Source organism: Alligator sinensis, unplaced genomic scaffold (assembly GCF_000455745.1).
Source record: "Alligator sinensis unplaced genomic scaffold, ASM45574v1 scaffold2241_1, whole genome shotgun sequence".
Classification (NCBI taxonomy): Eukaryota; Metazoa; Chordata; order Crocodylia; family Alligatoridae; genus Alligator; species Alligator sinensis.
In genome coordinates this window covers 177,718-189,497 of record NW_005843292.1, presented here as the reverse complement: position 1 = coordinate 189,497, position 11,780 = coordinate 177,718, and the positions used below count along the sequence as shown (strand labels likewise).

At 53.6% G+C, this 11,780-nt stretch overlaps 1 protein-coding gene across 1 annotated transcript in view; it reads right to left on the bottom strand.

Moving 5' to 3' along the window:
- Nucleotides 1–11,780, bottom strand: part of RNF213 (ring finger protein 213) — a gene marked incomplete at its 3' end in the record, with an annotated part of 46,337 nt that overhangs the window by 32,737 nt on the left and 1,820 nt on the right. Inside the window, exons 3-10 of the mRNA XM_025194741.1 lie at nucleotides 10,367–10,530; nucleotides 7,491–7,604; nucleotides 5,706–6,434; nucleotides 5,060–5,346; nucleotides 4,279–4,437; nucleotides 3,006–3,199; nucleotides 1,865–2,154; nucleotides 1,245–1,510 (exon numbers count right to left, since the gene is read on the bottom strand). Of these exons, the coding sequence (XP_025050526.1) occupies nucleotides 1,245–1,510; nucleotides 1,865–2,154; nucleotides 3,006–3,199; nucleotides 4,279–4,437; nucleotides 5,060–5,346; nucleotides 5,706–6,434; nucleotides 7,491–7,604; nucleotides 10,367–10,530 (2,203 nt within the window). The remainder of the gene's footprint in view (nucleotides 1–1,244; nucleotides 1,511–1,864; nucleotides 2,155–3,005; nucleotides 3,200–4,278; nucleotides 4,438–5,059; nucleotides 5,347–5,705; nucleotides 6,435–7,490; nucleotides 7,605–10,366; nucleotides 10,531–11,780) is intronic.

The window sequence follows — 11,780 nt, the reverse complement described above, 5'->3', positions numbered from 1 at the left end:
TGTTGTCTGTCTGTAACCGCAACTCAAGCAAGTTTTCCAGCCTACACCACTGCCATCTCGGTGTAAGTAAACAATCTTTAAAACTACCGCCACGCGTTTGTGCCTAATTCCAGCTCAACGGCCTTCCCTCTCCGCCCCGGCGTGCCCGGGCTGCTGGCCACAGCCCGCGTGCAGCACGGAAAAGGGCTCGGGTCGCTCCCGGCCCGCACAAGGGGGTGCACCAGGATCTGGGGGAGCGCCCGTTCACCCGAGCTCCCCAAGGGATGACAAGGTCCAACGGTCACAAACTCCTCCAAGACCGTTTCAAGCTGGACTTATTTACTGTCCGAGCCCCAAGGGCCTGGAACAGACTGCTGCCGAGGGCGGTGCAAGCACCTACTCTGGACACTTTCAAGAAACATTTGGATGCTTATGTTGCTGGGATCCTGTGACCCCAGCTGACTTCCTGCCCCTGGGGCAGGGGACTGGATCCGATGGTCATACAAGGTCCCTTCCAGCCCCAACGTCTATGAAATCTACCACCATTGCCCTCGCAAACCGGGCATCTCCACTCACGGCTTGACCATCCATCCCGTGTGTTGTCAGATCTCCCCTCAGACTTCTCTCCCCCTGTTCAGTCATCAAATCACAGACAATTTGGGCTGGAAGGGACCTCAGGGGGTCGCATCTAGTCCAACCCCCTGCTCCAGGCAGGACCAGCCCCAACTCCATCATCCCAGCCTGTAACCCTAGTTCTTTCAGCCTTTTCTCACAAGTCACGTTTCCCAGACCTTTAACTATTTTTGTTGCTCTCTTGGACATTTTCTAATTGGTCCAAATCTTCCTTGAAATGCAAAAAAGCAAGATGCACCAGCGTCTGGAACGACGCTTGCACTGGTCAGATGCGATCAGAAAGAAAACAAAGCAAGGTGGCAGCCCACGTTCTCACTCTTCACTTTTGCCTCTTCCCAAGCAAGGAGGAGATCATGCCAACAGGGTGCCCGTTGCAAAGCCAACAGCATACGGCGATCGACAGGAGCATCGCTTGCAAGCCAAGGACAGCGATTCTCCTGCTCAATTCAGCACATTGGACAACTTACACGACTTCCCACACCCCTTCCAGAATGAAGTGGGTTTTGGGGGGTTTCTCAGGCAGGGGGTGTTGGTTGCACCCCTTCATCCTCACACACTGGAGTCTGAGTGGAGGGGCAGCACCCCGATGCAAAATCATCCCTCAGCCCAAACAAACAAAAGAGCATACATACTGTGGATTTTTTGTAAACGGCTCTAGAACGTGGCCCATTTTGTGGAAAGCATCGTCTCCCAGCTTTTCTTCCAAGCAAAGCAGGCTGCAGAGTTGAGTCAGATCCTCTTTCGAGGTCTGAAGTCCGTAGTATTCACCTATTGCAAGAATGATCAGCCCCAACTCTAGTTTACTCTTCACCGGCCAGTTTTCTGGTGGAGCAGATGCACCTCTCTCAAGAAATGGCTTGCCTAGTTTTCTCAAATACACCAGAAGCATCTCGTTGACCTGAAGTGGGAAGGAAGAGGGGGAAACACAGCTATTTTCCATGGTTTGGGGAAAGGAATGAGGAGAGGGCCCTCATTCACCATCTCCTCCTGCACAAATTAAACAAAAACACACACGACACTAGCTTGGTTCTAGGTCGTTAGCTGTCCCCATATAAAATATCTGCTTCTCCCCTTCGTGCCAAACACCACTACAGATTGAAAAAGCGAGAAAAGGTATACAATTCCTTAAAAGTTAGGACTGAAAACAGACAAGGGAGGGGGAGAGGGAGGGATAACTTTTAAGTTACTTATTTAAAGGAAGAAAGTTAGCCATCCATGCAAACAACATGCAAATTATAGTTAAAACAAATACCTCTTTTGTTCCAAACTCTAGCGATGTCCACTTTTCTGGCCTTCCCTGGTACACCACCGGATTGCTGGTCACTACATAAAACTGATGCAACTGGTTGAAAAAGCTCTTTACATTGATGCAGGACCAGGTGCTAAGGAGGCTGAAGATGGTCTCCAACATGATTTCTCCGGCTATCCTCTTCCCCGTCAAAACTTTTTTCTTTGTATCATCCAGCCCAAAAAAATTCTTGAACTTCTTCATCAGAGAAGCATCAGGTGGAGCACACACGATATCATCATACTGATGCCATTCTAATGGTAAAATAAAAACGGGATTGTTTTGTTTTATGACGCCATAAAGCAAGCAGAGAAGAGATGCGTTAGTGATGCTACAAGCATGGTCTCCTGGAAGCTATCGGCCTCTGCTGTCAGGCTTGCTAAGGAGGCCACAGAAAGACACAAAAAGCAAGCATGAGCATCAATCATACCATCTAAACCTACCCAGACAGCACTCCAAGGCTCTTAAAGCCGCCTATGAATATCCTAGCTTAGGGACTCATGATGGCAATGGTGCACGTTGGTTTAAATCTTGCCGTATTTCCTCACATGCAGCACACCCCCGTATCTGCTATGCACCTTGATTTTGAAGGTAAAGGATCTTTGAGTAAGGTAAGGAAGTGGCAATAGCTCTGGAGCCAAGCCCTGGAGCCATTGCACAGTCCCAGACCCAGCACACCGGGTCCAAGCCAGCACATGGCCCCCAGCCAACATGCAGTCCTGGCCTCGGTGCGCCAGGTCAGACTCCGCACGCTGGGTCTGGCCGCAGACCAACCTGCGCACCAACCCGATCTGGTGCACGGATGCGAGGGGTGGACCCACTTGTCCACAAATGTGGTGGTGGGGGCGGGGGTTTGCAACGTTAACTGCCATGGCTCCCAGAGTCGCAGCATTTAATGCTGTCACCTCTGTCTCCTCCCCCACCAAGTTTCCAGATCCATGGGGATCCGTTTTCCTCACATACAATGCCCACCTCCAGTTTTCCCCAACTGGTTTTTCGGGGGAAAAGGTGTAGGTTACATACAAGAAGATACATTCAATGCAATTTCAAATCAGTATTTTTATTTGCCAGGTTACATAGTCTCACACACTGGACTGTAGCTTACCTTCAAAACAGGGGTCAAAAGATATGTGCATGTAGCGATTGATGTAACCTTCTGGACCATCAGACTTGTAAATCATTTCATACTTTCCCTCTTTCTCACCAGCTATATAGTATTTGTAGACAATGCCTTTATCCAAATTGTTTTTGGAAATAAGAACATATCCTTCAAAGAGGTGTCCGTGCTCTTGCAGGTCCCTGTTTAGTACAAAGTACAGTACATATTAAGCAGCCGCAAAGAAGAATGATCACAGACACTGGTTTAATGCTTCATTTTTAGCAGTCCCACTGGCAAATCAGTTGCTAAAGGCTACTTCCAGCTTCCTCCTATTTAAGGCAAAAATCCACTTGGCCCCTCCAAAGCAGCTACACACCTACAGGAGCCACGTCTCTTGTATACTTCATTTCCCCCTCTACACATCACTAATGTGATGGAGCCACCACAACTGCTTTAGGGCTGATGCTTGCCAGGTCCTCACCCTGGGTGTGTTGCACACACAAGGAGGTGGTCAGCAGTCTGTTGTGCATCGCCACACTCACATATTAGACTGTCCTTTAAGCCAGACTTAGAGCGTGGTATGAAAGCACCCAGCTCCAGAGCAAATCCTGTTTAGTTTAATCTGTAAGTTGTGGGGAGCTTGTACTCAGGTGGGTAGGGTGCTGGGTTACTTGTGAAGTGCTTGAGACGTCAAGAACCGCCAGGAGCCACTGGAAGCAGAGCAAAAAGCCAGTGCTGCAGCTTAGCCAGCTATTAGCATCCTGCCAGGTGTCCAGTGCTGGGAGCAGGAACAAGGGGATTCCCAGCTCTCTACTGTCCAAGCTTGGACCAGCCGCTCTCACCCCTGCACTGCTGTAAACTGCAAAGAGTACAAACCTGCCTCACTGGGCTGCTGGCAGGCTGCACACGTTAGCCTTGGTAAGGCATGTCAAGAAACTTGGCAGGGAAGGCCAGGAAAGGGCCATTTGGCCATTTCACAAACATGCATGTGAAATTCAAGATAGGTATTTCTGAATGGAAGATGGTGTGGGTATTAGAGGACCACAATAAAACTAGCTTCTTCTCCCTGCTTTGACCTGCAGCTCTAACACCAGCGCGCACTCTCCACCGTTCTCCTTCCCCCTGGGAAAGTATCGTTTTCTTATTTAATCCATCAAAATAGTCCTAGAATTTGGGGTCGGCCCTGATGTGGGCATGCAGCCAGGTCCTGTAATATTTCCCAAATGAATCTCACTGTCCCACATTTAAGATAAGGTGGTATTTATCTAGTGGTACTTACTTTGTACAGTGCAATTCGCAGATATTATCATGCCATTTTTCATATCCTGAAATACCTTCTCCCCTGATGAACACTTTATGCTGCTCAGGGTTGAGCTTGAAGTCTTTAGAGATGATTGCATGGAAGTACACCATGATGCCTTTTGCAGGAGACACATGGCTGCAAGGAAACGGTAAAAAAAAAAGTTTAAGAGCTCTGCGGTCCTCCCCACGCCCACCCTCGACCCCCCAGCGTTCACACTGCATGTAGAGGGAGCCAGCAGCTGTAAGGACAGTTAGACCAGCTGACCATCAATTACTTTGCCGCTAAATCATCTTAGCAGAAATATCCTGCACGGCTTTGTGCAACGCAAAGAACCCGTGAAGTGGCTTATCCATCTTCATCCGTACCCATTACATTAAAAAGCTGCTCTTGGCAAGGAAGTCCTGACCCTGTCATCACACAGCTGGACTTCCCTGCCCAGGCTCAGGAGGAAAAACTGGGTCTCTTCCCCTTGTCCAGGGCCATATTTTAACTTCCACAGTCCCTGAACAAGACCTCAAGTTCAGCACAGTACAAGTCCCATGCCTTGAGGCTCCTGCATGGCCCAGCTGTATTCACCCTCCAACACGGACCACAATTAAAAGCTCACTTCATTCCCTAACCCCTGTCCATGGTGAGAACATTACCACAACTCCCTTGTGCCCCAAGAGTGCCCTCTAAGCCAGAGGTCCCAGGCACTCGCACAGGTGCCGCTCAGCCATCGTTACCTTGAGCAGAACCCGTCCAACTCATACTGTACCTCTGTTTAACCACACGTGGAGCGGCTTTCTTGTCTTTTTCCTTCTGCTTGGTTTTCTGATTGCTCGGGACGTCACCCTTTGTTTGGGCTTGACTTCTGCCTCGTCCTTCCTCACCCGCCTTCTGGTTTGCCTGCTGCTTCTCCTCCTTTTTGCTTGTGGTCTTTACAACAGAGGCATAGTCTTGTTTTGGGTGGTCAGCCTCCTTTGGTCCCTTTTTATTATCCGCTGTCCCCTTCGGGGCCTCCTGTGACCCTCCTGCCGCCTTTTGCAGCCCTCCTACCGCCATCTGCAACATAAATAATCATGCGTGCAATGAACTGGAATCCCCCGGACCAGCAGGCTGCCGTCACGATTCATGTCAAGCCATGGAGATACCACATCCTGCTTTAGCCAAGACTGTTTTTGCTTACTTGCAATAGGAGGAAATACCTAATGTCAGCAGCACAGCGACGTGTTTAAGAGAGGGCTGTTTGGGGGCTGCTGTACAGCACGGTCCTCTCTAGACTAAGAAACGCAGCATGGGTCACAGCTGTGATCAGCACTAACACCATAAACATGGCCCTAATTTGGCTACCGGCGGGAGCTGCAGAGCAGAGGGGTCCGACTCATCATCCCAGTATACTCAGAGGGGCCCCAGCACCTTACCTGGCTGGTTGCCTTTGACACTGGAGCGTGCGCTTGCTGCTTGGACTCTTGTTCCACCTTCCCTTCCCTGCTCTGCGTGTCCGGAGGCTCGGTCGGCGAGACTTTGCTCTTCTGATTCACGGCCTCTGCAGAAGGACTAGCTTCTTCGTTCTCCGGCGTTTCTGCACTGGTGGGAAGCCCTGGGGAGTCCCCTTCTCCAGCTCCTTTGGAGCCCGGTGCATCTCCGTCTGCCCCTGAAGTTTGGGCATCGGATGCTTTTCCCAGAGGCTGCTCCGTTTCAGCAGGGCTGTGGGCATCCTCCTGCTTCTCAGATGCCCTCTCTTCTCTGCCCTTTTCTCCATCACCTTTGGGATTTCCATCCTCCATCTTCTCCTGCGGAGCCATGGAGCCTGTGGGCTGAGCCGTCTTGGCACAAGTATCATCCTGGAGGCTGGTGCTGCTGCTGCAGCGGTCTTGCACAGCCATTTCTGTGTTTTTATTCTCGTCTCCCAAGGAGCCCACAGAATCGCTGCTTTTCGTTTCACCTGCGGTGCGACCAGCAGGCAGCGCAGTGCCTGGCTTGGCCACTTCGTCCTCTTGGGTTGTGCTTTCCGACGCGGGAAAGGGGTCGCAGGATCTTTCCGAGACCACAGAACAATCTGTGCTAGGTGCGCCTGACTTTAAGGAGTCTGGCTGCTCCATGCCCAGGGCATCTTTCTTCTTCTTATTCTTCTTCCCCCTCTTCCTTTTCTGTGCAACAATGCAGAGAAATAAAGCCCAATTACTCTCAGTAAAGAAACCGTTTTCATTGCTTCCCTCCATTCAACCTCGACTCCTTCTCTGCAGATGGAGACGTATTAAGCTAGGCTCACCCCTGCCCATGAAATCACGGCTAACACGACCCCAATTTCTATTGTAAAGACAAAAGGGAATCAAGTGAAAAAGGAGGAGGCCCCACTTGAGTCACAGGGAGTCTTTTACCTCTGAAAACTGAACAAATAAAGTGCTTTTGGGACAGGACCAGGAGATGCCCTGAGCAGCCTCTGTCTGCGCAGGTGCGATTATGCCCTGGCTGCCGCTTTCTACCCCAAAGATGAGTGCGACAATGAAGGGGGGCAAGCATTTCAGCATTTGTAGCGTGCGATTTTCTCCAAGGGAGCCCTTGGCAGCGGGGACGGGACAGACGTCCTGCATCGGTGCCCTCAGGAAAACAGTTTAGGCCCATTTTCCACCTCTTTCACCAGAGCTGGACAGATGCCCCGAGGCCGGGCACTCCGCAGGGAAGGGCGGTGCTCAGAGTCCTACAGTACATACATTTAGCGAGGGGTCCACGTCCCAGGTGTTAAATGCAAGCGGGGCTGCAGGTCCGAAGGGAGTGGAGGTTCTCCAGACCATAAGCCCCTACCTGGCCCCCGCCATGCGCACAACAGCCCGGTCACAAGCCACGATGGAAGAGTGACGGTGAACGCGACAGGAATGGAAAGCTATGCACAAAGCAGCAGTCGGCTCAAGGCTGGCTGGAAGGACACGCGCGCAGCAACCCCTTCTGCCTCATTTGCCAGCGAGGAGTTTGTAAGAACAGATGAACCGCGGGGGTTTCAGGCTAAGAACCACCCCTGCGCAGATGTACTTGCTCTCCAGCCCCCCGCGGGGCAGGTCTCATCCTGCCGACAGCGGGCTTGAGCCCAGCCCTGCCCTGCTCACTTCCAATTCAACCCAGACAAAACCCTCGTGCTGGTAAACGGGGCTTCAGGGCAAAGAAGTGGTGTCGACTCCTCCAGATACAAGAAGTACCAGGAGAACTACCTGCCGTGGGCTTGCGAGAGATGGGCTGCTGCCTTCAGGTGAGCCTGGCTTCTCCTTTCTCCTCTTTCTGGAAGGAGGGCTGGCAGCCTCTACCTCACTCACCCCTTGTACTGCCTGTTGAGAAAGGGCTTCACTTGCAGACAGACCAGAGTTAGGAAGTGGAAACAATGAGCTAGAACAGCTTCATGCATTTGGCCATTCGCTACCATCTGCCTGGCCGTACGACAGCCGAGGGGATGGCAATTAGACAGGGGAGAAGCTTAACATGCACGACCATCCCCTTGCTCCTAGCATCCGGACCCCAGGCTGCTTTTGCTTCTGAAGGTGGTCGTTCCTCGGAGGCAGCCTCCAAAAGGCACCGCGTGCTTTTGCTTTGTTGCAATCTATACAAGCCAGGGGACAGGGAGAACGAAGGACTGGAGGAGCTTGGTTCAGGGCTTCCTTGACCAATGTGCCCACATGCAGGCTGTGAGGAAGGCCCCGATGCAGAAGCAACATCAGGGAGAGGGACTCGTAAGGAGGGCACCTTGGCCAAGGCCAGGCAGGGGTTTAAACCGGAGGGAAAGATTGCTTCCAAGTGTCCGCAGAGAGGAAAACAGCTTCCAGACTGCAGCAGGAACGGGAGAGGCAAGAACGCAATGGGCTCAGGCTGCAGCAAGGGAAGTTGAGGCTGGGGATTAGGGCGAACTCTCTCATGAGGAGGGTGGTGAAGCACTGGACCAGGTTACCCAGAGAGGTGGTGGCATCTCCATCCTTGGAGGTTTTTGAGACCCGGGTATACGAAGCCCTGGCTGGGATGATGGAGTTGGGGCTGGTGCTGCTTGGAGCAGGGGTTGGACTAGATGTGACCTCCTGACGTCCCTTCCAGCCCTCGTTTTTTTATGAACGCCTTGACAGCAGCCTCTGTTTGTCTTACAGAATTACAGGGGCCATGATCACCAAACTGTTGGGGCTGCCGATGCTGCCTCCCCCCGCTCAAAGTCACAGTAAATTAACACGACACCGTGCCCATCTGATGGCAGCAGAGCGAGAGGTGCAATTGCTCAGGTCCCGCAGACCCTACAATGCCGAGATGCTGGGTGGGCTCTACAGAAACACCCTCGTACTTCACGAGAGTTCATCACCTAGGCGTTTAACCACAAGCAGCAGCACAGGGCCAGCCTCTGCAAAGCACGACACCGAGGCCCTGGGCATTTGGTCGTGGGGCTGATGTGCAACTTGCTGAGCAGAGGCCACCACGGTGCGACCGGGGCCACAGCGTGGCTGTAGTGGATGGTAACATCACGGTCCAGGCATGAGGAAGGAAAGCAACGGATCCTAATTTATATCTGCAGGGAAAGAAAGGAGCCGTCTGCAAGCTTTTAGCCGACGCACTGTTTGCCAAGAGCGGGTCGGAGCTGTTTTAACAGCACGCGACTGAGAACTCTCCTGCTGCAGACTGCTACCCCCAGAGCGGCACCGCGCCACTGCCATCGCCGTCGCCGTCACCTCTTCAACGCGGCTTTCTTCTTCCAGCGCCGGCACGGCACCAGGCCTGCAGACACCGCGCGCTGGCAAGCCCGAGAGGTTTCATTCGCACTGGGAAAGCCGGGAAACAGTGACTCAGCTCCCAGCACCGACCACCCCTCGCCTTCAGATGGAGCAAAACTGGCCCCCATCTGCAAAGCCAGTTTACACCACGGATTTAATCCAGATTTGGGGTTTTGTGGCCTTTGTGCTAGGCTAGCCCTTTTCAGAAGTGAACTCCACTCTCTGTTGCCAGCCTATCTGTCCTCTCGCAGCATCACAAAGGGCCCAGATCTGCAAACGGACAGATCACAAGTTTTACTGGAATCTGTTCAGATGCCAGGATTCACTGAACTGTGCACGCACAGACAGAGGAAAGGCAAAGCTTGCATTAAAAAAAGTATCGATAGGCAATTTGGCAGAAATCCTCTACCAAAATAAGCTCCTTGTCCCTCTTTCCACACAGTTCTGTACACAGTGTCACGCTGTGGCTTATTGATGACTGCCCAGTAAGTGTTTTGTGTTGTACAATGATTTGGGACCAAAGCACGAGCCACAAACCTCAGTTCCAAAACCTGTATGAGACTGGCCACAAAGCATTAATTAAAAATAAAAATGGGAAGAGTCTGGTCTCATTAGTTGCTCTAGGTTTCTATATTGGTGAGAGACCCCGTCAGCCCATTCGCAGCTGGAAATGACTGAGTTATGCTTACAAAGAAAACCAAAAAAGCAGCTGTGGGGAATGTCAACAGAGCCTCGCGATTCTTAGTAAAGCTGTTACTTTCGTGTCCATCGTTAAGGAAAGGGGCACCCTGGAACAGCTTGGGAAATCCTCCCTCAAGCTGCAAGGCAGAGGTTATTTTGTGGATCATAAAAATCAGCGAGAAAAGAGGGCTGGAGGGGCCCTCGGGGCCAGGTGGTCGGAGAAGCCCTGCAACGTCTGCAGTCCACAAGACTTCACGTTTTCAGCAGGGTGATAAGAGCTCGGCACCAGCCCGGTAGCACGAACCCAGCAGACATTCGTTCTGGTCAGGTTGATTTTTACCCTCGAACATTTCTTATTTCTCTCCTTGTGGGAAGGGTGTTGCTGGGGTAGCTGCGTATCCAGCGCCAGCGGCACGAGGTGCCGCTGGCTACAAGATGCATGGCGCTAACCGAGAGAGGATTTCCTGGTGCGGGGGGCTAACAGCTGCAGAGCGCCAGCAGAAAGCTGTAGCGCCGGGGCTGTCCATGCTCGCTCCTGATGAGAAGGACTCATCGGGAAGGAGCCGAGGAGCTCGCTGCTTGGCACCCGGCGTGAGAGCCCTACCCAGTCCGGGGGCTTTGGGGAATCGTGTCAAGTCCGGCCCGTCGCATTCGGCTGTACTCACTTTCTTCTTGGAGCCACCGGTCTGAGCCCCGGCGTCCTGCCTGAGCGACTCTTCTGGCTTCCCCTTCGTGTCTTTGGTCTCGGCACCTGGCCCAGAGAAGGGGACACCCTCTACCCTCAGCGATCGTCCAGGCTCCAGCTCCATCTCCTTGGCCTCACCGCCTCCTGCAACTCAGAGAGCATCCCCGGTCAGGGAACAAGGAAGAGGGCGAGAGCACTGTTCTCAGCGGGAAGACGCAAGGGAACCGCACAGCACCTGGGGAGCGCGGCAGCCAAGAGGAGAGGGGTTTCTCCAGCCTTTGCCAAGCTGAGCTGGAAAGGACTGCCACGATAACAGCTCCCCTCGCTGCTCTCTCCTAGTCCCCCTTCCCCCCCCCATCCCCAAGCCAGGCTTGGTGCCTCTGCCTGTCCTGGGGAGGAAAGTCTCGAGCTCTCCCACCCCGGGCCAGGGGCTGGGCTGGGCTGCAGCACACTCTGCATCAGCCGTCTGCTGCTGCACATCTGACCAAGGCAGGGCCCCGCGGTTCCTCCTTCTGGGCCCCCCTCGTGCCTAGGGAAAGCAGGACAGGCACCCATCCAGCTCCCAACGAGACCGTCTGCACGGCACCAGCATAGACGGAGCCTTTCCAGATGCTCCAGTAATACAGTCGTGTCACCACCAAGACGCAGCCACATCATTCTCACCCTGCCCCGCCGTGGCTTTGGGGCCCCCCAGCCGCAGCGTGCAAGTCGGCACAAAGGGAGAGCATCTGCTCTTCCTGGCTAGCTCCATCCTTAGAAAGGAAGGGGGAGGAAGAAGAAAGCAGGAGCTGAGGAAGTGAGGGGGGCACCAGACACCACCAGGTCCCGACTACGCCCCTCCTTCCCCACCCAGGTGACTCCCAGGGGCTCCTACCTTCCTCCGAGGTTCCTGCGTGTGGTGGCATGGTAGGGGCACTGCTACACGGAGGCGCCCGCCTCGCTGTGCCAGGCCCAAAACCCGACCCGCCGCCCCTGCCCCCACCCGGCGCCCCTCACTCCCGGCCTGCAGCCCCCACCCTCAGCCGTGCCATCCACGCAGCATGCGTGCACGCATGTGCACATGCACACACAAACCATCTGCGTCTCTGACCTGGGAGCAGGGGGCCGGACAGCCAGCGCGGGAAAGCAGAGACAAAGCAAACCCCTGGGCATTTGCTCGCATTTCAGAAACCTGCCCGGACACGAGAACAGGGGGCCAAAAAGGAGGAGCTGCCCGGGAAAACCTGGACCTGCGGTAACCCTGCCCAGGAGGACGCGCGAGTATGAATACGCTTTGAGCAAACAAAAGCAACTGGAGTCTTCAGTCAAATCAATTCCCAATCCCGGAGTCATTCAAGAACCGCACGTGACCCGACTACCGGCAAACATCCTCCACCCCCGCCTGCGGCTTCAGC